Genomic DNA, 27,710 nt, shown 5'->3' with positions numbered 1-27,710 from the left:
TGATGCTTCCGACCATTCTCTCTCGCCTTGAACATACCTTAGAAATGGTCTCCTTTGGATCCCCAAGGAAAGCCTCTTTAGATTCGGGAACCTATAAACGTCAATCATTTCAAGTGAACGAAAAGCCAAGGAGATCTCTTTGCAAGTACTCCCCACTTTAGTTAAGTGTACACGTTCTAAAAATCTCAACTTTCTCAAACTTCATTTACAATTATCTCCTCCGATCCTCCACATCTTGAAACATTCAACTCTTGTAAGTTTAAGGAGTTGTTGAAGATGAATACAACAGTCCAATTTCGGGGCTCTGTTTGGATGCTTAAGCATTCTTTACGGAAGTAATGTTTATGGAGGGCGGCTGGAATTTTGATTCAATTAAAACCCCGGTAAAGCCATATAATGCCATGTGCTTTATTCTGTTTGGATGCAAGTTAACCAGGAGAGAAAGAGGTTTACATAGAAATCTCTTCTTTATTGAGATATTTCATATGTAAATCCAAGTGATGTCATGTCGCAAGACATGCAATTTTACACATGTTGGTAGTCTCTAAGGATTTGGATGCTACATTGGGATTTGTATACCAAATGTGTGTTCTCAACCATGTCTCTCTCAATCTCGGTCTCGATTGATTACAACAAATTAGAAAATGAAATGCCCAACTGGCACCGAGATTGAGAGTTTAAAAAAATAAATCAAATCTCCTCAATTAACAAAGCACAGATTATATTCTCTGAAAACAGAATAGTTGAGGAATACAGAATGACTAATGAAAGGACTAAGATTCAGAAAGAAAAAAAAAACCATCAACACACAAACTTATATATTAAATACAGGAAATTCAACATATCCATCAAGCCACAAAAGCAGGAAAAAAAAAGCCTAGAATCTAAGAAGCCCATCTGAACACATTTCTTCAAGCAAAAAACAAAGAGCCCAATATCTACAGCAACAAACCCAGTTCGAAAAACCCCTTTCACCACATTAGCAACATTACCACTAATAAGAGACAGGCTTTGGATGGCTACGACGGAGCCCACTTGTGAGAGCTTCCTGCAAACACCAGAAATGATGATGATGAGAGAGAGAGAGAGAGAGAGAGAGAGAGAGAGAGAGAGAGAGAGACTTTGGAATAGGGTGATCTAAGCTCAGCGAGGCCTTATGCGATAGTCAAGTGGACCCACATTATTAGGTTGTCTAAGTGATTAGTCAGTCTGTTGGGCCTAGTGTATATAGCTTGTGGCACAAAAATCTTCTCCATGATAAGATGATCATGACCCTCCGTTTGTGTGATAGTATAAAATAGAAGGCACACATACACAAATAGAGGGTTAGGATCATCCTATAAGGAGATCACCATCCTTTATAAATAGGGATTTGGTAGGGACGATCGTAGAAAGCATTTTGAAGAGAGGGTGTTGCATGAAAGAATAAGAAAAAATCTGTTGACAAGTGGAGCCTACTAGCCTTGTGCGATTGTCCCTACCAAATCCCTTATAAATAACATTATAACATACATCTATTGACTTGAACCGAAAAAAATAAAAATAAAAACCTGTGGGGGCGAAAAAATCTATTGACAAGTGGAGCCTAGCCTTGTGCGATTCTCTGTTGCCAAAAATCTTCCTTAGATTAGGTGCCTTTTTTATCCCCACGGGAAGCCTCTTTATAATCGGACACCAATCAAAATATAACTCTTCAAGTGCAGGAAAAGGCAAGGAGACCCCTTTGCAAATACTACCCAATTGAGGTAGGCTGTTAAGATATAAGACTCTCAACTTCGGGAGCAGTGATGGTAGAGCATCATCGTCGTCATCATCATGTTGGAGTTGGTCGACCTTCTCCTCTTCATTTACAATTATCTCCTCCAATTCATCGCAATCCCAAACCCGCAGCTCTTGTAAGTTAGGGAGTTGTTGAAAATTAATACGGCGCCAGGAGAAAAGCTTCCTCAAATTAGGACAACCATTAAATGTCAATTGAGTAAGGCTAGAGAGGGTTCCAGGTGGCATCGACCCCTCCCAAAGGCTCCGCAAATTACGTAGAAATCCAAGATGCAGAAACCCTAAGTTTGGTAAAGCAGTAGTCTCTTCTTGTAGCCTGTTCCAATCCATCACAGTCACCATTTCTTGGCATCTATCGATTATACACTTCTTCAACTCATTCAAGTTTTCCACGCCGAGTTCCAAGAGGTCTCTAACTCCACCATGATCTAAGTATAAAGCATCGGCACGACTTAGTACTTCAACGATCGCATTCTCATGGGTTGTGACCTCACCAACAAGTACCACACCTGGATCTACTTTACTGACCCTGTAGTCTCTCTTGGTGGAAACCAACCACAATTTGAAATGTTTTAATTTGTTTCTCTTTCCACGAAAGGCTGCTTTGGACAAATTGTTCAAGGCACTCCACATTTGGGAAGTAGCAGAATCCGAGATGAGTTAGTTCCCTCAAGCTGCATATCTCCTCTGTCATACAATTTGTAAAGCTCTCATCCCACCTCCCATCATATGGATCTACCCTGATACGCAAGTCTTCTAATAGAGAGAGCCTCGATATTCTTACTCTGAGTTCGTGGCAAGACACATGCAGAAGCCTAAGTTTAGTTAGCTCCTCAATCTCAATAGGTAAACAATCAATCTTCGTCCCGTCTCCAAGAGCAAGCACATCAAGTTCCTTTAGTGCCCCAACTTGAGACGTGAGCGTCTTCAATTTCTCACAATTATTTAGAAATAGTGTTTGAAGGCTGACCAAATTGCTAACGGATTCTGGTAGCGACTCTATGCTGGTGTCACTTAGGTCCAAAACTCGGAGGCTTGCCATGTGATCAAAGAATGCTGCAGGAATTTTTGTTAATGTTCTGTTCCCTTGAAGCAACAATGTCAAGAGCTTGAGGCAATATGGTGACGGGGGAAGACTATTTAATTCATTACGCATCAAGGAGATCCTCTCCACGTTTTCCCATTCCTTTTCCTTTGGGGGTTCGCTTATATCAACACCAGCTCTTACTAAGAATCTATACCCGTCTCCAGTTGGAGAAATGATTCGTAATGCTAGATCCCGCATAACACCATGCATCTTGACAGAGTCTGTCTCGACACTTTCAAAAAGAGATGCATCTATGAGATGTTTTACTATAGCATGTCCCTTATCATATGCACCTGCACCATTGATAAAACCTTCCCCCCTCCAATACTCAATTAATTCATCTATTGGAATCTTATGGTCTTCCGAATACAGTGCCCCATACAAAAAGCAATTCTTTGTATTTTCATTGTTTAACCTGTCGAAATTGAATTTCAAGCGCTTAAACACTTGTTCTTCCATATCTTCGATCTCACATATAGTTGGCGAGCGTAACTCATCCAATGCATTTTTCCACACATGGACATCCTCGTCCTTCCTCAAGCTCCCTCCCACCGCTATGATTGCAAGCGGCAAACCATGGCACTCCTTAACCACATCCTTTGCTAAGGATTGTATGCTTGGATATTCAACAACGTCCCCCACTTTATTTTGGAAAAGTTTCCATGCTTCCTCTTCAGATAAGATATCTACCCTTACCTCCACATCAGTATCCATCGACTTACAAACTTGTAGCCTTCTAGTCGTCAGCACTATTTTGGAACCGTTCTCTAGGTTTATGCGAGGGATTCCAACATTGTCCAACTCTATTTTCTCCCACATGTCATCCAAAAGAAGAATGAACTTCTTTCTTTCCAATTCCTGATATATTCTTGTTGCCATATTGTCATTTGATTCATCACTTCGTAAATTCAATGACAATCGTTTTGCAATTTCATTCTGCACATTTCGCAAGCTCCAATCTTTTGAGACGGTTACCAATATGACAATTTCAAACAACTGGGTTATTTCTGCTGAGTTGTTCAGACTTTTCATCATCGTCGTCTTTCCAACTCCACCCATTCCCCAAATTCCAATCTTTTGTTTTTTAATGTCTTTGATGCATCCCAATATTTTTTGTAGAGTGCGATCAGTTGATGTGTTCCCTTCTATTGTTGGTGCAGGTACGGCTTCAGCTATCTTTGTCGGTGCGTCAACCACCACCCCACCGACCCAAGAGGTTGATTTCTCCAAGAGATCTATGATCAAATTAGTGGACTCATCAATACGTTTGCCAAGCTTCAGCCGCAATGAAACATCTGGACACCATCCCATCAAACAAATTTTCTCCTCATGGTATTCTTTCTCTATCACATTCACCTTATCCTGTAGCCTTTCCACCTTTTTAAGCCAGTTTTCACATTCATTCGTAGCAGTCCCTTTGCTTCCATGCCTATGTATCTCCCCTTTGATGTCGTCCCTTGTACTATACAGAAGGCTTGCTTTTTCATTGCGATTTTTAAAATTCTTTTCAAGATTTTTGATGTAACTAATGCGTCGAATAATAGGAAATACCGGTGCCACAAGGGACTCCATATTGACTGGAAAATAAGAAAAGAATGAGAGGCAAATAAAAGTGTGCATTCAATCTTATGAATAGACATATCATATATAATCCACCTCAAAGGAATCCAAATAAAAAGATAAATTCTTTTAGGGAAATGATTTTAGCACTCCGCTGTTTTGATATGTCGCAAGAGTACCTTGTCTTTTTATTTTTAATTGGCATTGTCAGAGCTTTTTGGGAACTGTAAATAACCTTTTGACAGCCCTTTGAACACTAAAAGACAAGAATCTTGCTCGACATATCAAAACATTGGACTGCTAAAATCATTTCCCTTCTTTTAATTTATAATATTTTATTCATTAAAAATGACTAATTCAATCTTCGTATATGGGCAAAAACAACACTCATATGCTCGTGATAAAAGATAAAAGGTATACAATAAAAATCCATGCTCCTAAAAGACAGAGAATTGGGAAGACATGAATATTTCTATTAGTGAATGTATGTTGAGGGTTAATGGATGATTTCCATCCAAATCAGATCATAATTTACTGTGATTGAATTGAACATAGAAACTTCATACAAAATATTCTATATCTCGATTGGGAAGAAAAGTTACGTAGATAATTTCATAAGGCAAAAAACAAACGGACGACTCAAGTGGATTACTAATGTAGAACGTATCATAGATGATTACCTTGGGCACCTGGAATAGAAAAAATGGGCCAAAAGGATATTTGGCTACGGTTGGCTACAGTTATAGGAATCGGTATTAATGTACATTGTTGAAAAAAGGATCATCATACCTACAGGAAAGCCAATCAACTAAAGTTCATAGGCTGTTCCGAAGCATCTCAAGAAGAGGCCATTTAGAGGGTCAAATTTCAGTTTGATATCAAAATCTACTATTTATAATGTGTTTTTATCTTGCTCATTTTTAGCCGTCTATCGTATTGAGAGTTCTACTAGATTATAATTCTCCTAATTAAGGGTAATGAGTTTTAATAAGTATAATATTTTTTACTATTTTATAAAATTTAATGTTTTTAATAAGTACAGCTTATAGGAAAGCGAGTTTTGTTTGGAGTCTTTAGGACCATTTAAGACTCAATGTGAGACTTTTGATTAATATCTATAGTAGTTTCTTTTTAGAGAAGTTTATTCTCTAGATCTCCTATGGATTCAAGGATTTGATCAAAGGTACATCTTCTCCCTCCTTTCTATAGTTTCATTCATGCGTCAGGGTGTGACCACAAATTACCCCCTTTCCGATGGCTGATAACAACGGAATGGGCTAAAACAATTCGCCAGGAATGACAATATGATAGTGATGGCATTCGAGGCTTTTCACTGGAACAATTCAAAGATCAATGCAGGAGATGCAAGTAGTGATTTCTTAATTGATAGACCCTTAGAGTGCAATCAGATCTGTGAGAACGAACCAGACATGATCGGTGAAGGAGCTTGCGGTCAACATGTTTGTGATTCACTATACATACTAAATCATGGACCTCCACACAGTGTAAGTGAATCCAATAATAAAGAGGTTGAAGAGCGAGACATGATAAAAAAAACCAATCAAAATGATCTTCTAGACTTCAATTGTCAATTTCAATCAAAGGCTTCCCAATTGGCTTATTGAGGTAGTTATATTTTTGTATTATATGGAGGTTTGCGAAGGCAAAGAGGTGAAGTTAGTGGCATAAAAGCTTAAAAGTGGGACTTCGGCCTAGTGTAAACAATTCCAACTTTTATAGACATGGCAGATGAAGGAACCGATTCAAATTTGGCAAAGAATGAAGCGGTTGCTGCAAGCATGATTCGTGTAAATAGATTATGATCAAGTGTTATTCCAATAATATCAGAATTGTCGTCAAGGATGCCCATTTGAGAAGGATTATGTGAATGTGTTTCATTGCTTATCCCCATGTAATGATTTGACAGAGACAGAATCATAGCAAGTAGCAAGATTCACAGGTGGATTGCCCATGGCCATCCATGATAGAATATGGACACAACTCGTTTAGACCCTTAACGAGGTATCAAGTTAGAACCTAGAGTAGATGCGAAACTAGATCAGCTTCGAGTAGGAACTCGGCAGTAGGGGGGTCGACTACTATTGAATCACCATGGGACATGATTCACAGCCAATGGAGGGGTCTTATTTGAGGGTGATCCTGACCGCCCCTATCCATGAGCCGAGTTTTCGACAGTGAATAAGATAAAATGATCACTATTAGGAATGGGAACCAGAACTCATATTCTCCATCCCATCCGCTCCAAAATGATCACTACTAGGGATGTGAACAGAAAACCTGTATTCTCCACCCCATCTGCTCAAGTGTTATTGATAGCTTTACCGACTTCAATGGCATATTTTTATGCGGGTCCTACTAAAAAAAGGATTGGGTTATTCCGTAAATACATTCAACCATGACCAGCCTAAACAAAAATTCAATCAATGTCCCCAGTGTCAAGTATCTAACTTTGTAACTAGTTTAGAAGGGGCAGGAAACGGGAATCTCAAAATTGAAGGGAAAGAATAAGAAGTCCCCCAAGAAGGTACTGAAGAAATGTTGGCCTATGAAGATCAAATGTTGTCCCTTGTCGTGAGGAGATTAATGTAGTCTCCTAATCAAGAGGCATATCCACAGTGACACAACATCTTTTAAAAGAAGTATACAATGAATCAGAGATTTTGCAATTTGATTATTGATGAGAGCAATAGCGAGAATATTATCTCTATAGAAATGGTGTGCGAACTATAGTTGAAGATGGAAGACACCCTTCCATACAAAATATGTTGGATCAAAAAGGTCAATTAAAATTGTTTGTTGAGAGGCATCAAATTTCATTTTCTATTGTAATTTTTTTTTAAAGATAGAGTTGTGTGTGATTCGGTCGATAGGAAAGCCTATCAATTACTTGATCGGCCCTAGTTGTATGATGTTGAGTACCCATAAGGGCAGAGACAATGTTTATAACTTTTTCAAAGATGGGAAAAATAATCATGGCCTCTATGAGAAGGAAGAATCAACCTAGAACTTTAATAGTGGTGGGGCGGTCCCTCCTAGCTCTGATAGATTTGTGAAAGAGTCTACAAAAATATGAGAGATATATGCCTTGATAGTGAAGGGTGATGTTGTGACTTGTGAGGCCTATCAATAATCCAAAAAGGCTAAATAAATTGATACAAGAGTTGAACGAAATTATTCCCAATGAACTCCCAAATGGAATTCCTCTATATGTGATATTCAACACAATATTGACCTTATTCTGGGCACTAGTTTGCCTAATCGTTCGTAGTCATATGAGTCCAAAGAAGAACAAATTATTACAAGGTTAAGTAGAAGAATTGGTTCATAAGGGACTAGTTAGGGAAAGTATGAGCTTGTGTGTCGTGCCAACATAGACGACAATAAGAAATATGGAAATTAGAGCATGTGTTTGATAGTAGGGCCATTAATAAAATTATTTTCTGAAGTATAGATTTCCTATATCACTGCCAAATGATATGTTGGATATGCTAGAATGGTCGACAATGTTTTCCAGATTAGATTTAAGAAGACGGTATCACCGGATTAGGATCAGATCAAGTGACGAATGGATAAAAGCCTTTATGACCAAGGAGGGTCTATTACATGGGGTCCAGTAATGTCATTTGGGCTCACAAATGCACCAAGAACCTTCAGAGGCAAATGAACCAAGTTTTTTTTTTTTTTTTGATGAGTACTAATGAACCAAGTTCTCAAGCCTTATCTTGGTCAATTCGATGTGGTCTATTTTGAAATTATACTAATATACAATTGTAGTGAAGAAGAGCATGTTGGTAGCATAAGAAAGGTACTTCTTGCCCTCAAAGGAAACAAGTTAGGTAAGAAGTGTAATTTTATGAAATAGCCTTCTATTGTTTTCTATCTGGTAGGCTCTAAAGGGACCCATATAGATGAGAAGGTAAGAGCTATTATGGAATGACCTACACCTAAAACCACTAATGAAGATAAGGAGCCTTCTCTCACCGGTTTGTGAAAATTTCAACACTATCATAGTGCCCATCACATAATGCATGAAGAAATATTCTACTGACACTACAAGAAAAAGGGCCTATAGCGATGACTTTTTCCCGTTGTCCATTAACCATTGCTACAACATAACTAGGGGTGCAACTCGGGTCGGGTTGGGTCGGGTTGAGGCCAACCCGAACCCGACCTGACCCGAGTCTCAACCCGACCCGACCCGAATTAAAAATTTCTGAACCCGACCTGAGTTGTAGAAGAAAAATAGAAATAAAAAAAAGCAAAAAAAATAAAACTAGAAAAGAAGGTATCTGGGATCTGGGTGCTTCTTCCACCTGAGAATCGTGAGTGATAGCAAAATCATGCCCATCAAATGATTATTGGCCTGATGAGTTGAGGTGGAACATTATCTTCTCAGGGAAGATGGGCTTGATGAGATGCTCCTTGAAATTAGCAGTTTCATTGTGTGGAAAATGATGGTGAAAATGAGAGCGTTGTGGTGAGGAAGGTGACTGTGTTGTGGTGAGGTACCAACAACAAAGCATGTGGGATGAGTGGGTTAGTGTTACCGAGTTCAAGCAAAAAGGAAGAAGGAAAATGGCTGAGGCGGTTTACAATATAAGTGTAAAATAGTTGGTATAGTAAGAAATGTAAAAGTAATACAATAATGGAAGAAAAGAGGTCTGATGGTGATGGGCCTGACGTACTGAGTACTACTGACTCATAGCTGTCGAGACAAATTTGAAACGTAACTTTTGAAAGAAAAAAGATGGCCCCATTTCATTTGATCTCATTTTCAAAAATTTTAACCTTCTAAGCAAGAAAGCTTCAAGTTTTGGGTCGGGTCGGGTTTTCCGTTCTTCAACCCGAACCCAACTTGAAATCAAATTGGGTTGCCTTTTTCAAACCCAAACCCGACCCGAGTTTTGACCAGAGGGAGTAAAATGAGTTTTGGGACAAAACGAGAGATACGTAGGATAAGGATGTGGATTTGAATGATGTTTCTACGGTTGAGAATTTTTTTAATGGATATTTTAGGGAATTAGGGTGGAAGATTGGTGAACAAATAATGCAAGGTGAGATTAATGGAGGTTTTGGGTTCTTGAGAAGGTAGTTTATGGTAAAAAACTAAAAACAATACATGAAAGAGATAGCAAGGGTTGGAATCTCACAAACTAAAAATCCAAGACATCACACCAAGGGATTCCTACGCATCGCACCATAGGGAAGATCAAGGCATCGTACCTTTGCAAGGAGTAGTGATGCATGACGACCGAACATTTAAATGATATTTGGCTTTGATACCAAAATTAACACAGGGCGGATCTGTGTGAGGAGGATGAAGGAATAATTGAAATAGGGGGATCTAAATTTTTACAAAAAGTCTAACAGCAGATCGGAAAAAGGGTCTGTTATTGGTGAAGCCTGATCTCAGTCTAATCTGGAAAGTACTGTACACTCTACCTCGACTGCGGCGGTCCCGTACTTTCATGAATTAGGGTTTTTTCTCTTTATTGTAACGCGTCTTAGAACACTATATAAAAGGGATGTGTTATCAGGAGACGCCTAAGAGAGGTGTGAGGGTTTTTGTAATCTTTTCTTCAGAATAGTGGAATCGTTGGCTTGTCGCTCTGCCGTGGACGTAGCCCATACCAAACTGGTTGGGTGAACCACGTAAATCTGTGTGTTCTGTGTGTGATATTTCGTTTTATCTTTGCATCGTTATTCTGCTGCGTTGTTAATTCCTACCAGGGTAGTACAGAACAATTCGATCGTTGGATTGACTTGATTCTTGAATATGTAGTAGGGGATATTATGGGAATGAATATAACCAATTTTGGTGCAAATTCAAACATAAATCTGGGTGAAAATACAGAATCTGTAATTTTTGTAAATCGACGGCGCAGATCTATTTTTGGGATCAGATCCAAACGTTGGATTACTCCAGGTTTTGTATGTGAGAAACGCCTATAAGAATTAACAAACCCCAAAGTTTGGCCTCGATCAGATAGTCGGATGGTCCGATTGGGGTTGATTTACATAAATTGATTAAAAAATGGCTAATTTTGATTTGGGAGGGGTGGACAGAAAAAAGAAACATGAACGAGAGATAGAAAGGAAGGTCGGAATCTCACCAAAACTAAGGCATCATGGTTCCCCCCTCCCAATCAAAACCAAGGCTGGTTTTGATTTTCATTCAGCTCAGGACGCTTTCTATACGCTAGGAATCTTTAAAAGTTGTTACCGGAGATCTTTGATCTTGATAAACCAAAGGGGGAGTAGAGGGAGATCATCATGGTTCCCCCCAGATCTTTTCCTCGGTCACTAGGAAGCCAGGAGGACTTGGACATGATGACAAGGAGGTTAGAGTTCATAAATGGTATTGCTTGGGAAAGGAGGAACGTTTCAAACCAAAATGAAAGCGACTGGAAGTGTTTGAAGTGTAACTACAACAACTTTGGCTCTCGTAGTATCTGCAGAAGATGTTTGGGGCCGAAGAATAACAAGAAGGAAGAGGTGGTTAAAACATGGGTTCCTAAGGCAACCCCCAAGGAGAATCTCACTCTTAGAGTGAGTGAGAAACCCCTTTGTTCAATATCCCAATCGACTTGATTAATGACAGAAAGAAGACCCTAAAAAGCTGCTTGGTAGGCACTATGAGAAACAGGTCCCTGCTGAAGAAGTTTGAACTTGGGTGAGGAGACAATGGGCCCTTCCGCTTCTTAGCAAACCATTTTCTATTAGCCCTTCAAAGGTGCTTTTCTGTTTTGAGTCTCAGGGTCAGGCTACATCCATTCTACGGCAGGGTGGTGACGCTTTGGGAGGATATCTTGTTTCCCTTCAACCGTGGTCTCCTGCTCTAAATACTGGTGCAAAAATAGTGAGGCTTAGGTTCTTCAATATTCCACTTCATGCCTGGTCTCTCTCCACGGCGGAGGTTTTGAATCAGCATTTTGGGCAAGTTTTGGAATCACAGATGTCTGGTAGTCATGACCATTGTCTAGAATTTGCATCTGTTAAGGTATTAACTTCGATGTGGAATTGTCTACCGTCTTTTATAAACCTTATGGTAGATTCCACTGTCTATCCAGTTGGAGTTAAGATGGTGGATGAGGCATTAATGTCCTTTAAGGATCGTTCGGCGGAGGGGGATTCCTCCCCTTTGGCCCCCTGTCTTTGAAGCCTCTGTTGACCCTTCGTCGGCGGTTGACCCCCTGTGGATGGGCCTTTCATAGTAGTCCCTTGGGGTAAATCTGTCATATCCATGGTAAAAGAGCCTTTGGACAGATCTGCCCCAACATTTGAATTATCCTCTACTTCGGGAGCAGAAAAACCCTCAGATAAATCATAAAGGTTAGCCTCAACATTGAAAGGGAAATCTTGGGAAAGGGGCGTGTCAGCAGACATTAAAAGCTAAATCTTGTATCAGCTCTGGAAAAGCTTTCAGAAAAGATATCTCTGACTGTCTCAATCTACAACCAGTGTCAATTGAAAAAGCGGTAAAAATTAAAAAATCACTTTTTTAGAAATAAAAAGAATAAGGGAAGTTCAAGAGTTTTGAATGACAGCATCAGTCATATCAGAGGGCTTCGTGTCAGCTCCTCTAGGAAAGGCACACCGAGTCAGAGAGAAAAAGCAGGACAGAAAGGGCGAGGCATGCGTCTCGAAAATCATTTATTAACCATGAAAGGGGGCCTCTCTCTGTTTAAAAGAAATCCCTTGGGTTTCCAGAGGAAAGAAAACCCGAGTTACTTAGCCTCCAAGTTTAGCCTCCTCCTGAAGGACTTTGATAAACCTTTCTCCTCTATCATGTCGTCTGATTCTGGTCCCTCCTTTAGGAAGAGGAAGGCGATTTCTTTTGAGGTAGACGACCTTCGGTTCCTTAAAGACCTGGAATTCGATGAAAAAATGGCGGCAGAAGAGTGTCCTGCACCAAGGAAAATCTCCATGGGAATATGGAAGAGGTAATGGAAACAATTCAAGAGGGACGCTATGGCTAACAAGGATCGTCTTCTAAAAGTCTCACGGAAGACTGACCCTAAGGAGGCTTTTGTCAGAATCTATAAACTTCCATTTTTTAAGGAAGCTCTAGAAGAGGAGCGAAGAGCCTGCCGTCAGCGTTGGGAGGAGGTTAAGGCAGCGGAGATTGAGAGACTGGAAAAATTGGTGGCTATCTCAGTAGAGGAAACCCAGTAGTCAAGGGATTCCCTAGACCGGGAAGTTAGTATGGAGGTTCGGGTTCGGATGGGGTTGGAGGTGGAAGATCAAGAAGAGGGTTTAAGGTCGGTGGATCTTTTGGAGCCAGAAGAAAGTAAAGCTCTTCCTTCTGAGGAAATGGACGAGTTGTTGGCTATAGGGGATGTCTTTGGGATAGGTTTTGATGATAATCTTAAAGCCATTAAGAATCTGTTTCTGTCTATGGCAACCAGAGATTTGAATGAAAGAAGGGAGGTCTGTTTGGAGAAGGATGGTGGAGAGAAGGGGGCCGAGGGTAGTAACCCTAAATGAAAAGCCTTTAGGCCCCGATAGTTGGAAAAAAACAGAGGAAGTAAAAAGGAAAAAAAAGACTTTTCAGATAAAGAGGAGAAGGACGAAGAAAAAATATACAAAAGAAGAAAATTGAAGAATGGGTTATATTAGAAGATAGGTGTTTTGGGGTTGTTTCATTGAAAGTGTCTTCTTTGGTGGGAAGTTGATTCTCCTAGGCTTGAGAATCCTCAGTATCTCGTGTTTAGGGTCGACTCCTTCCTCAATCTTGTGCATGATGGTGGCGGTATTTTTCTCAATTAGTCTGGTGGTTTTCATTTAAGTTTTAGGATTTGGGTTGTAAGTTGTTAGATGATAAATACTCTTGATGATCATCCAAGATAGCTATCGTTTAAATAGCACTGTGAATTCCCTGTCGATATCTAGAAGCACTCAATCTTCAGTAGCCATTGCTTGAGAGACTCGTTCTTTCGCTTAGGCTTTCCTGTGTGGATACTCTAGCTTTGCTAAATCTTCTTAGAATTTTACGATTAGATCTAGAGTTTTAGAGTTTAGAATGCAAGTTTGGTATTTTCAGGAGAATCGGTTTATCCGTAGTTTTAGAGGTACTTGTTAGGGGAACCAGAATTATTTGCAGTTTTAGAAGGGTACAGATGAAAGTTTTGAAAGAATGCTATGGAAGTTTGTAAAGAAGGCATGCTATTGATTAGCAGAAAGGGGTATTTTATGCTTTTACTTTGGCTTATTTTGCTTAATTTTTGAATTGGTCTCGGGTATGCCCGTGCCAATGCAACTTAATATTTTGTATTGCAGGCTGGGACTCCTGGTCCCAAATGCTATCTGAGTATTAATGAAATATGTCAACTTCCAAAAAAATAAATAAATCAAGGCATTACACTAAGGGGTTCCTAGGCATCGCACCATAGGGATGATCAAGGCATCACACCTTTGCAAGGAGTAGACATGACATCCACAAAAGAGAAGAAACATTCAAATCTTTTTCATTCATCATAACATAACATAGCATTCTTTTCAAAAGTGCCCTAAGGCTTACAATATATAAGAAGAAAGAAGAGAACTAGAAAGTTCTAAGCCCTAAAAGAAAAACTTTTTGGACCAAAATACCCTATCGCTTGCTTCCTACTTAAAATCCCGTAATACACAAGTGGGGCCTATTTAAAACATACATAAGTCAAAGAATTTAAGTTATTTTGATGTAAAAAGACTCTAATACCCATACTATAACATAAAGGACTTAAAAGACACCTAAAACACACTTAAAAATTAAAATATAGCCCTACGATGGTCCCCATTATTCTCTCCTACTTGAAAAGCTTCGACCACGTCGAATAAAATGATTGGCATGATGAGTAAAAGTTCTTCAACTGGAATCCTCGCACGTGTCGCATACGGTTGTCCTTTCCAATGAACTAAGTACTTCTAACACACAAGTAGCTTTGGGCAATCATGTCGATGGTTTGAAGTAGTGTAATAACCATGTGCGCTTTCGATTTGTGCCTAATGACGTGTCAGCTTACGGAAAGTGAAACTTGGTTCTTCTGCTTCCTTAAGTCTGTAGGCTTCTACTTCTGTATCCTCGAGCAAGTAGTAAAAATTTGGCAAGGGTCCAAACATTACGATCAAAGACTATTTTGGTGTAATCTGAAGCTCCTTTTGACTATGTCGAGCGACTTTTCTCTTTCAGGGGTGTTGTATGATAGTTGTTGCTCTCTTGATTCTCTTATAATGTTCACGAACTAACTTCTGTCGGAACCAACTTTGTACAACGATTTTGGCTCTTCTCCGTTCTAATTCCGTGTTCTCCAAAGGTATCAACAAAGGTTGTTCCGACACGATCTCCTGACTCTGTATAATCTGTGAAGTCTCTATGGCTAGAGGACGAGCATGACAACCTTGGTAAATATGACCCACGCAATCCAAGTGGGATAGCAAACCGTCAAATTTGGCGTTCAAGCCTTCCAAAAATTCAACTATTCGATCTTCAGTGCATCTAGATGACATGTTTCCACCTTGAGCACTGATACAAAATTGATGCAGGACGATCGAACGTTGAAATGATAGTTGGCTAGAGGACGAGCATGACAACCTTGGTAAATATGACCTACGCAATCCAAGAGGGATAGCAACCCGTCAAATTTGGCGTTCAAGCCTTCCAACAATTCAACTATTTGATCTTCAGTGCATCTAGATGACATGTTTCCACCTTGAGCATTGATACCAAATTGATGCAGGACGATCGAACGCTGAAATGATAGTTGGCTTTGATACCAAAATTGACGCAGGACGGATCTGTGGGAGAATGATGAAGGAATAATTGCAATTAGGGGGATCTAATTTTCTACAAAAAGTCTAACAACAGATCGGAAAAAGGGTCGTACGGAACAATCCGACTGTTGGATTGACTTGATTCTTGGATATGTGGCAAGGGATATTATGGGAATGAATATATCCAATTTTAGCTCAAATCCGACCGTCCGACCGTAAATCTATGTGAAAATATAGAATCTGTAATTTTCGTAAATCGACGGTCCAGATCTAGTTTCGAGATCAGATCCAAACGTTAGATTACTCCGAGTTTTTGGATATGTGAGAACAACCTATAAGAAGTAACAAACCCCAAAGTTTGGCCTTGATCAGACTGTTGGATGGTCCGATTGGGGTTGATCTACGTAAATTGATTAACAAACGGCTGATTTGGTGGGGGGGGGGGAGAGGGGAGAAACATGAACGAGAGATAAAAAGGAAGATCAGAATCTCACCAACCAAAAGCTAAGGCATCACACAAAGGAGTTCCTAGGCATCGCACCATACGGAAGATCAAGGCATCACACCTTTGCAAGGAGTAGACATCACATCCACAAAAGAGAAGAAACTTTCAAATCTTTTTCATTCATCATAAATAACATAGCATTCTTTTCAAAAGTGCCCCAATGCTTACAATATATAAGAAGAAAGAAGAGAACTAGAAAGTTCTAAACCCTAAATGAAAACCTAACAATTTTGGACCAAAATACCCTCTCTTGCTTCCTACTTAAAAATCCCGTAATACACGTGTGGGGCCAATTTAAACATACATAACTCAAACAACTTAAGTTATTTTGATGTAAAATGACTCTAATACCCCTACCATAACATAAAAGACCTAAAAGACACCTAAAACACACTTAAAAATTAAAATATGGCCCGACAACGGTCCCCATCAAGTAGACATCACATCCACAAAAGAGAAGAAACTTCAAATATTTTCATTCAACCTAACATAACATTCTTCAAAAGGGCCCTAAGGCTTACAATACATAAGAAGAAAGAAGAGCACTAGAAAGTTTTAAAACCCTGAAGAAAAAACCAACACTTTTTGAGAAAAATACCCGCTTGCTTGCTTCCCACTTAAAAATCCCGTAATACACATGTGGGGCCTATTTAAAACATAAATAACTCAAAGAACTTAAGTTATTTTGATGTAAAAAGACTTTAATACCCCTACTAGAACTTAAAGGACTTAAAAGACACCTAAAATACACGAAAATGAAAATATGGCCCTACGATGGGCCCCATCACCTTCCCAAGTCCAAAAGCAAGAAGTGAAGTTTCCAAGAGCTGTTAGACCCCCTTATCACTCCACTACAACACCATCCCTAGTAGATTCACATACCACTAGCATGCAACATCACATCACACAACACCGTACCATTATTTTGCACTGCATTGTAGAAAACTACCCCAACATTGACATCTCTAGCAGAAAAAGGAAGCTTCTAAATAACCTATCCATAACCCTAGTAGAGAGATAGACGCTCAGAGTCGTATGGCGAGATCGAAGCATCTATTCCATCCCCTTCCTTGAACATTCTTGATCTTTCAAGCTTTTAAATGTTTATCGTTGATGAGGGATTTCTGCACGACGACTCAGCAAGGAGTCAATTGCGATGAGACCAGGCTAGGACCTGCCAAGGACTCCGATTGCGCCCGTTCGCACACAAAAAATCCTATGATTCTAGCTTTGTCCTCCGCATACTCGTATTCTCGGACAAAGAGGGACACATGTAGATAAATCCTTTTGCGCATTCGCGACAGCACACATTCTAGCACTCTGATGATGAGCCAGAGCTTTCCAAGAAGATACACCTCGATTTCCAAAGCATTCTCGAAACTTAACCCCATAAAATCTAAAAATATAATTCTCGAAAACCTCCACAAACCACCAAACAATATCAACCCAAGGCGTCCAAGTGGCTACCTACTAGCCGGTCAGATGCCTCTCCTAGGACCAATCACAATTCACCTGCTAAGACCTCATGAAACAACTAAGATTGTCTGTACAGCCACCGCCCAATGGACGATGAAATTAAGCTGAACCACTCCGACAATGGGCGGCACCAACAGAACCTCACTTTTCTAGACTGCCGGCGGCAATTAGTGTACCGTCGTTGTTAGTAAAGCTAACCCCCACGCTAGAAAAACAGGATGTCCGACCGGTAGCCCCCAAAATTATGTACTTTACCCCTCTCACTCGGCTATAAATAAGGACATACCCCTAGGGAAAGGAGAGGAGAGAGGACCTCTGGGAGTGGAAAAAACCCAGAGAGACCGGAGAGAGAAAAAGGAGGACCAAGTTAGGAAATCTAGAAGAGAGAAAAACTGAGAGAGTTAGGAAATCTAGAAGAGCGAAGAATCGTCGCCTACCCCGCCCTCCTGCAATCACACACAACCTCACTATATACCCACAATGCAACCCCCACCACTCACAACCTTAACTCCGTCCAACCCTAGTAGAGACCCTGAGGAGATCAAGGCAATCAACATTGGAAGATTTGTGCCCCCATCTATGTCCTGGCAAGGACCTCTTGAACGGTTGTATTCTCTCATGAGTGCAACTCAATCAACTAGCTTCTTGCATGTATACATTTTCCACTTTTACTCGTATTTCCTTATGTTGTTCAAGGAGCTCTGGTTAGATTTAGTGCCCTAAAAGCCAGTACATTTTGTATATGCTATGTTTTATGTATTAATAAATATCATGACATACCGTACTTTTCATAAAGCGAGAGTGCCCTCATCAAAATACGGTAGTGCTGATAACATTTTCCTTTAATTTTTCCATAATTGTCATAATTTTATAACTTTCATGGGTAGTTTTTTTTGGTAATTGTCATATGTCAGCACCACATTTTTTTTTTGTAATTTTCGTTCTTTGTTACCATTTTTCGGTAATTTTTCATTTAAAACTTACCATTTCTATCACAAATCTAATAAACCTTAATGATTACTATTTTTTTTCTACTTTTGCTAGCCACCTTTGCACCCATTTACTTCTTCCAATCTTTGCATCAGGACGGGCCACAAGCCGAGCAAGTGGAATCGGCGAAGGTGGCTAGCAAATTCCTGTAAAAAGAAAAAAGGGAAATGTTATCAGCACTACTGTATTTTGATGAGGGCACTCTTACTTTATTAAAAGTACGGTATGGACCGCACCATAGGATGATCCAAACCGACATGGAGGTGGATAGAGATTGACGCGCCCGTGTCTCCTTCCCTCTCAGCAGTGGTTCCTTCCCTCATCAGGCCGGGGTGCAACAGTCGGCACTCGTTCTTAAGGTGGACTATAATTTAGATTGACTCTTGATCAGTGTCAAGGTTTTAAATCTCGGTTTCGGTTTCGGTACGAAATTTCGGACGAAATCTTGTAAAAATTCCACCGAAATTTCCGAAACGTTTCACCGAAATTTCCGAAATTTCACCGAAATTTTACCGAAACGAAACGTTTCGGCCGAAATTTCCGAAACGTTTCGGCGAAATTTGGTACTTTTCCGACTCACAGTGAATTTCGTTTCGGTTTCCACCGAAACCGAAATATTTCGGCCGAAACGAAACGTTTCAGCCTAAATTTAAAACCATGATCAGTGTAGATTCCAATGCTGAATATTGAAACGGAGAAGGCTAAGTCATGCCACTTGGTCACTCTCCTTAAGAATCGTATTGCCCTACCGGTGTAGCGGGGATCTGCGAATCGACGCTCCTAGATAACACAGCCAAATATGGCTCCAGTCCATGTGCACTCACTGACTGGTCTACCCAGAAGCACCAATGGAAATGTGCTCAAATATGAAGGGAACAAAAACTTTCTTTATAAATCTGTTGTGTCTCTACCATATACAACAATGCCAGCCTCTTCCCCTTTTATAGATCCGAATGTGACCGTTGGGAAGAGCCACCATTAAGGAGAAAACGTTTCCTCTCCCCACAATCACATTTGTAACCGTTGCACGCTTAATGCGGTGGTGGCATCATCAAAACGTGTGGGTTTTAAAAAACAAAACATTTTTCCAATAAAAATATCCTTTTTATTTTAAACTCAAACCCGAACCCGGACTACGGCCCGGCGAGGCGAGGCGTGAGCGCGTGTGTGTTTTGAATAACACAAAAGCTAGGCACCCAACAAATTACATGCCTCTTGAAGGCCCAAGCCTTTCTCCAACTCTCCACCTTATATAGGTGAGAGTTTTCTTCTCCATGAGCAATGTGGGACTATTTGTCTTAGCCTTGTAGATGTGAACCACTCACACACACTCCAGGATTTTAGGTTCAAGTCCCCAAACAGGCAAAAGACACTTGCTTTTGAAAACAAGAGGGAAACTTCAAATTTTGAATCCTCCCTGCAATTTTAAAGCAAAGTAAAAATACTTTTTTGACTTTTGTCTTTTAGAAAATTCAATAGTAAGCAAAAGAGATTTTATTTAAATTTGAAAATATGATGTTAATTAGTGCAAAACATTTTTGGGAGATTATTTAGGGGAGCGGTCCCCACTAAAATTTGTCCACCACCTTTTGTATTTTATTTTTGAAATTCAAATTAAAAGTTGGATAAAATCTAGATTGATAAAAAGTAGGGAAGTTAGAGGGATAAAGAGAAATGGAGATTAGATAGGAATTTGTTTTTGATTTAAACTAAAACAAAGTGGAGATTTTGTAGGACAAAATTCGTCCAACTCACAAGGAGAATTCGTCCAACATATCTGTCCACTTTAGGTTCATTGAATCTAGACATTTTTTTAAACCAATTTGTAAAAGTGATAACAATGGATGGAGATTTTGTAGGGCTGTTACAAACACAAACTCTAGACTCTATATACATATAGTGCACGAATTTTTAATCATTACTCCCTAGAAAATTCGTGCAACGTATCTCTCTCACTACTCGCTTAATTTGTCTCATCTCTTTCATCCTCTACTTCAAGATCTCGAGTAAAACTAAAAGAACACCAAAATGCTCCATTGGTTTTTCGTTTTCCCCTTTGTTTCTGATCTATATCAAAAGTCTTTCAAGAACAAAGGTAGTTCTTCACCCCTTTGTGTAGGGGTGCAACTCGGGTCAGGTTGGGTCTTCTTGAGGCAAACCCGAACCCGAATCGATAAGGTTCAACCCGACCCAACCCGAGTTTTTTTGCTTCCTAAAAAATGATTAAAAATGTCGGGTTTCACTTGGGTCGGGTTGCCCGAGCCCTCAACCTGAACCCGACCCGAACCCAACCCATCCCAACTTTTTTTTCCAAGTTGAACCCGACGGGTTTGGGTTGAACCCAACCCGAGTTGCACCCATACCTTTGTGTGATCAAAAGGAATCCATCGGTTCAACTTGCAAGGCTCCGACATTGACAACGATCGTAGCGTTCGGGGAGTAGATCAAGCATACAATCACACCATATCCAGCAATAAGGTATTATCTCTTCTCTATGCATATATTTAAAACACCATTAGATAATGTAGACCCTAGGAACCTGGGTTAACAGGCAAGATTGATAAAAAAAATAATCTATGCGAATTTACGTTTCGCTGTGCATAGCGATCTTGCCATGGGGTGAAAACCCTTCTAATAGCTCTGGATCTACCATTAATCGAAAAGGGAATGTAAGATCGGACTGGCATCCTAGGGTTTCTAGCCCAGTGAGGGTTCATACCAAAAGTCCTCAGTAAGGTTCAGCCACTTTTGATCAATTCCACTCAGAACTCCAAGTTCCCATGAAGGCCTTCACCCTCATTACCGCTATGGCGTTGGGGTCTTTGGAAGAATGGTTCCCCTTAATTTTGGGCTTCGAAAACAACTGGTAGAAGCAGAAGCTGATTTTTCATCTAATAAAAGTTAATCCCAAAATATTGCATCAATTCAACGTTTGGGGAATGTGATGAGAAGTAGGGGTGTTCGTTCGATTATAACCGAACCGAATAGACCGAAATTTGATAACCGAAATAATTTTGGTTATCAAATTTTGATAACCGAACCGAAATTTCTAAAAACCGAACCGATTAAAAATTCGGTTATTTGGTTATAACCGAATAACCGAATAGTGGGAGAAAAAGAGGGAAAAAGCAAGGTTTGGATCGGAGGGCTAGGATCATCCTATCGAAATGATTTTTTGAGCACAACCTAATTAAGTTGTGATCAATCAAATGGACGGTTTTGATCATCCTACGGAGTGCCCATATAGCACTTTTTTAAAAAAAAAATAATGGTTTTTATCATAATTTCGGTTATTCGGTTAACCGAATTTTTTTTGAGATAACCGAAACCGAATAACCGAATAACCGAATTTCCAAAAAAAAAATAACCGAAACCAAACCGAACCGACCAAAGCAATTCGGTTCGGTTCTGTTATTCGGTTATAACGGAATAATGAACACCCCTAATGAGAAGGAAAGGAAAAGGAGCACCTCATCTCACTGGAAAGGGCACTCAAATTAAGAATCGAGCCACCTAGAGCAAAGGGCGAGCCTGATCCTAGGAAAAGTGAGCCCTGGGCCCCGCCGGACCCATCCTTATAAGATGAGGCCCGTGCTGACCACCCTTTGAAACAACTCCTTGCTTCATTTTCTCCGTCTGTAGGAATAAAAGGAGCGAATTTTAGTCCTTTTTTAGCAACCATTTTTCCGTCAAGATCCATTGGAATCCTGCTCTCATTTTCCCAGTAAAGACCGATCACCGGTCGAGCGGAGCCGGTGCTAACCCCTTCCGACCCCTTGCTCAGAATCTCGACGCAGCTCAAAAAGAGTCATATCGGGACCTAGGACCCATTATTTCGTAGGTGGCGACTCTCTAAAGAAAGAGACGTGCCTCCCATTCTCACGGGACTCGGCAATGTCTGTTATATTAAGGCCACATACTTTCCCATGCAAAATAACATATACTCAGAAGGGGAAATGCCCGTCCTTTTCCCTCGGGTCAGCCGACAGGAAAGAACGAAACAATAGAAAATGTAGAGCCATATACCAAAAGGTCCAAAACGAATGACAAGAAACAAAGTTCACACATGGAGGTGGGTAGAGATTGACGTGCCCGCGTCTCCTTCCCTCTCCACCGCGGTTCCTTCCCTCATCGGGGCCGGGGTGCAACAGTCGGCACTCGTTCTTAAGGCGGACTACGGTTTAGATCGACTCCTGATCAGTGTAGGTTCCAATGTTATTGTTAGAAAATTGTATCCGATTGCAACTCTATGGTCCATTGACTACAGATAGCAACCTTTGGCCATATCAAAAACACGTTCAATCATGATCTAGTCATTATTTGATTATTGGATCACTATCGATCTCCAATGGTGGTTCTGGTTGATCCTAATCATTGGTAAACGTATGATCGTGATCTTGTGGTCCATGTCACACCCGCTCGAGTTCCGGCCAATGACTGTCATCTGGGCGACAGATAACCGATGAGAACCATTTAGTGACCGATGACACTCATCTGGGAAACCAATGAACGATGAAACTTATCTGGGTACGATCCTGTGGTCCATATTGCAGCCATCTACGAAGGATCAAATCCGAACACCATATATGATCGTATGATTACTTTAATCGATCAGGATCAACTCTGATTATTATCAATGGCCCAGATCTACTCGGAATAATTTTCAATAATCTACCCTCAAATGAATCCAAACAAAATCACTAATTTTATATTTATCTAAGTTTTCTATAGGTGATAAAAAGACTAAATTCAATCTCATTATATGGGAAAAACCACCGAGGTGTTCTTGGGTTAGAACAATAGACAAATATACAATAAGAATCCATTACTCTTGAAAGGATCAAGATTGGAGTGTGATGAGATGATTGTGAGAACACACAAACACTTCATTACATGAAAAGGATAATTAAGTGAGATACAAATCTGAAATACAGAAATAAGAATTCAAACAACATACAATATGAACTCAAACAACATACCCGATTGTCCTGGTTAACAAATGCAATGAGAGAGAGAGAGAGTGAGAGATGAATGATCTTAAGGTTGCTTCTTCAAATGATCTTTATAAAAGAAATGAAGGGAGATAGATGCCCTCAGAGCATCACTTGATATTTTCGATCAGCTCACAGCAATAATTGAGGAGGGAGAGTCTCCTGAAGTCAAGGATTTATTTAAGTGACCTAAGTAAATATGGGTCTTATTTTGAATAACGAAGGTCCCAGACTCCCAGTGGTCAGCTGTGGGTACCCAAAAAACATCAACCGCTTAAACACACATTAAAGAATGTCTTTTATTATCTTGCTTGATTAACGGTCTAGAATCATCCAATTATGGTGGGACCCAGGTCAGTATACAAGACATGATTAAAATCTGATCTTATTAGATGATTAAAATTAATGATGGGTTAAAATTATCAAATGAAGGTAGTCCAAATGTTATTGCTTGAAATAAATCATATTTATAACCTATTTATGAAGTTGTACAAGACTACAAGCTAATAAAAATTTAAAACGAATAATTTTTGTTGGAAAGATACCCCAACAAGTGGTTAGCCTAATGCTTCTCATATTATGAATCCTGACTATTGATAAATACACCCTTTTCTCTCCTTTAAACGCCTTTCATTGAGAAGGGGTGTATAAGCTTGTGTAACCATGGTTTTAAATTTCGACCGATTCGGATTTCGGTGGAGACCAACACCGAAATCAACATTATCCGAAATGGTATTTTATTTCGGCCAAAATTTCAAAATTTCGGGTGAAATTTCGTTTTTTCCGAAATTTAACCCAAAATACCTGTTTTTTTTCAGATCAATTTAATATTTCACCGAAATTTTGGCCGAAATTTAATATTGAATAAAATAGTCATTTATTTGTTGTACCGGATTTTGACCGAAATTTCAAAATTTCATAGGTCCGAAACCGGTATCGAAACCGAAATTTCAAACCATGTGTGTAACTAAGTTTTTGTTATTGGAATCAATAGACGGGTGTATCCATCAAAGTAAGGGGATGCAAACATGATACCTTTTGATGACTATACCTTTCGTGAATCTTTTTCAAGTTCATACTTAGTTGCCGACCTCTAGTGAAAAGGACTCCAATCTATTCTCCATTAAAAAATACTTTATAAAAGAAATGGAAGGGAGATATTTGCATTCAAAAAGAGTAAAGTTTTGAGAAAAAGTACGGAATGGGTGCCGATGTTTAGTGAAAATAAGGATGACGGGCACTTTTTAAAACAAGAACCAAAAAAGGGCTAAACTTCAAAATCGGGTTGTCAAAAGACCCCGATACCCTTCTGACATCGACAGAGTCCTCCTTTTTCATTACTGTCTCTAAAATTGGCCCGATTCACGAGACTTCTTTTGGTTCATTTAAATGTGTATTTGAACCGAGAGAACCTTAGGTTCGTTTCTATCTTGCCGTCGGAAATAACTAGAGACGCATGGACGGTAGACGTTATCTTTTCTCACTTATCTTTTGGCTTAGAACGGGAGACGTTATCTTTTCTCACTTATCTTTTGGCTTAAATCTTTTTCCTCCGGCGATATTGGGTACGCCGGCGGAAATAATAAGATACGCTGGCGTACATAATGGGTACGCCAATGGAAATAATTGTTACAGTGAGGGTACGCCGATGGAAATAATGGTTACAGAGAGGAGAATAATGGGTATGCCGGCGGAAATAATGGGTATGCTGATGGAAGTAATGGTTACAGAGAGGGGAATAATGCGCCGGCGGAAATAAAGGGTACGCCGATGGAAATAATGGTTACAGAGAGGGCAATACTGGGTACGCCGGCGGAAATAATGGGTACGCCGATGGAAATAATGGTTACAGAGAGGGCAATACTGGGTACGCCGGCGGAAATAATGGTTACAGAGAAGGAAATAATGGGTACGCCGGCGGAAATAATGGGCACGCCGGTGGAAATAATGGTTACAGAGAGGAGAATAATGGGTATGCCGGCGGAAATAATGGGTACGCCGATGGAAATAATCGTTACAAAGAGGGGAATAAGAAATGAGTACGCCGGCGGAAATAATGGGTACGCCGGCGGAAATAATGAGATGGGTACGCAGAGAGAGGGGAATAATGGGTACACCAGCCGAAATAATGGGTACGCCGGCCGAATTAATGGATACGCCGATGAAAATAATGGTTATAGAGAGGGGAATAATGCGTACGGAAAGAGGTATTATTAGAAGACGCCACCGTTTCATATTGATTTCCACGTGTCGTGGATCCGACTATCTATTCATATTGGCGACGGCCAAGATTTAAAGGAACCCAAGGACTCTGGGTTCACAGAAAGATTTCAATCCAAACCAAACCGATTATGTATAGAGCCGCTAACATTCCAAAAAGCTTTTCAACACGTGTCAGGCATCCATCCGTCTCTAGGTATTTCTGACGGCCAAGATAGAAACGAACCAAGGTTTTGTCGGTTCAAATACCAGACGAACCAAAAGAACCTCGTGAAATACGCCAGTAATAAAAAATGACACTGAATGATGTTTCTGTTGATGTCAGAAGGGTATCAGGGTTTGACAACCCGATTTTGAAGTTTCGCCCTTGGTTCTTGTTTCAAAAGGTGCCCGTCAACCGTATTTTCACTAAACATCGGCATTCATTCCGTACTTTTCTCTAAAGTTTTTTAGTGTACGAAGACCAGAAAGTAGCATTGAATGAGTGGATGAGCTTGGCCAGTCAGTCCCCTCAAAGATAAGGCGGGAGGGGTACAAAGGTAAATTTAGTATTAGTCGTAATTTTTAAAGAACGAAGTTTCGGGTGCAAAAAAAAAAAAAAAAAACTGCTTAAACACATATTAAAGAATGTCTTTATTATCATGCTTGATTAATAACAGTGGGACCCAGGTCAATATAGTATGCATGAGCCCTGGATCACAATCATCGGATGGTTATAACCGTTGCTTCTTTATACTTTACCCTTTAATGGACAAAAAATGATGGGTTAAAATTATCCGGTGGATGGACATTTTGATATGTGGTCCATCAATTGTGTTGGGGGTAAAATCGGGCACACAGCCGCGTAGCACCACATGGCCACCCTCACATGGATGGGATGAACCGCTCGGCAAGTTGCTACGCAAAGTGCCACAGAGCGTCGAGCGGTCAACTGTAAATAGTTCCCTCGGAGGTGAAAGTCTTCACCTGAGTAGCAATTGCACAGGGTCTACCCATAGGCATGGCCTCTATAACGTCACCATTCCTGAAATTATTTCCACCTGCCTAAGAGATCGTGCAATGTCTTATCGCTCTTCAACGTTGCTATTACCGACTGCTGTATGTGATCCAGTGCCCACCGTAGAAGATCGTATATCTCCAGGCTGCCAAACATCACCACCTGAGACGACACCCAATGCATGACTTGTCACATCGCCTCTCAGGATCATACACGCATGATCTGCGTCTCAAGTGATCTACACAGTGTCATGTCACCATGATATCACACCAATGAACACGGAACTATGCCCATAAAAGGGAACTAGGGGTGCAACTCGGGTCGGGTTCAACCTGAATTTGGGTTGGGTCGGGTTAAGCTTTTTCACAAATCGGATTGGTTGGGTTGGGAAAAATCAACCCGAATTGGAAATCGATTTGGGTTGGGTTGGGTTGGGTTGGGGTGTCGGGCAATCCGACCCGACCCGAAACCCGGATTTAGGTTCCATCTGAAGAAGTTTGTATGTGTTTTTCTTTTTCAACATTGAAATAGTCTAATAAAGAGAAATAAAAGGGGGTGGAAATATCATTTCCTTAATTTTGCATGCATGTAAAATTGTAAAAGTTACCTAAATTTATATGCAATAGTTTGGAAATTAATTAACTATGAGGTTTCACTTAACTGTTTTATCTTTCAAAAAAAACATGGAAATAGTCACAGTTGACAATGGACGGTTTAGGTAATCCTATTGTGCGGGCCATACCGTACTTTAATAAAGTGAGGAGTGTGATCATCAAAATATAGTAGTGCGGATAACATTTCCCTTTGTTAATTGTTAGCCCTTGTTTGTTTTGGATTTTGAGAACCGATTGTGAGTCAAAAACTGATTATTGGTGACTCACTATTGGTTCTCAAAATCCAAAATAACCCGGCTTTAGTTGAGGTGGTCAACTATTGGTACCATATCAAATTGGGTCAACCCGACCCAACCCAACCTGAATTGGAAATCGGGTTCGGTCGGGTTGAGGACATTGCAAATCAGGTTGGGTTGGAAAAATGGCTTCCTCGAGTTGTGTCAGGTTGGCCTCAACCCGACCCAACCCGACTCGAGTTGCACCCCTAAAGGGAACCCTCCACTCCACATTCTGGATTTGTGGCCTCTCCCATAACCAAAGCATAACACATGAACTCCACACCTAGATGCACGTATACACCCGGGCCGCTTAGCGCCCGCTCACCTATCTCTCTCCCTCTCTTTTGTGTTTAGCTCTTATTCGGGTGCTTATGTCCGACTTGAGTGTCAAACGGTTCCCCCGTAGTTCCTACTGTGGGTGGTCCTTAACCTTTACTCCT

General features: G+C 40.3%; 1 protein-coding gene across 2 annotated transcripts; it reads right to left on the bottom strand.

Annotated features, from left to right (window-relative positions):
• Nucleotides 1–704: 704 nt before the first annotated feature.
• LOC143862248 (disease resistance protein At4g27190-like) lies at nucleotides 705–23,320 on the bottom strand. 2 transcript variants are annotated; one of them, XM_077373256.1, is made up of 3 exons: nucleotides 23,150–23,320; nucleotides 1,551–4,443; nucleotides 705–1,048 (listed from the first exon to the last, which is right to left on the bottom strand). In XM_077373256.1, the coding sequence occupies exon 2, from the start codon at nucleotides 4,436–4,438 to the stop codon at nucleotides 2,300–2,302; it is 2,139 nt and encodes a 712-aa protein (XP_077229371.1). In that variant the 5' UTR covers nucleotides 4,439–4,443; nucleotides 23,150–23,320; the 3' UTR covers nucleotides 705–1,048; nucleotides 1,551–2,299. The 2 variants fall into 2 exon arrangements, 1 of the variants encoding a protein (XP_077229371.1); XR_013240230.1 differs by lacking the exon at nucleotides 1,551–4,443.
• Between the last annotated feature and the right edge of the window lie 4,390 nt (nucleotides 23,321–27,710).

The sequence above is a fragment of the Tasmannia lanceolata genome, unplaced genomic scaffold, assembly GCF_043159265.1.
Source record: "Tasmannia lanceolata isolate RefF3 unplaced genomic scaffold, GAP_Taslan_0.1 ptg000037l, whole genome shotgun sequence".
NCBI classification, from domain to species: domain Eukaryota; kingdom Viridiplantae; phylum Streptophyta; class Magnoliopsida; order Canellales; family Winteraceae; genus Tasmannia; species Tasmannia lanceolata.
Note: the sequence above shows the minus strand (reverse complement) of the source record. Positions and strands in the feature narration are given on the sequence as shown.

Coding starts and splice junctions, on each gene's coding strand:
- LOC143862248 (XM_077373256.1), bottom strand. CDS start 4,438: ATGGAGTCCCTTGTGGCACCGGTATTTCCTATTATTCGACGCATTAGT.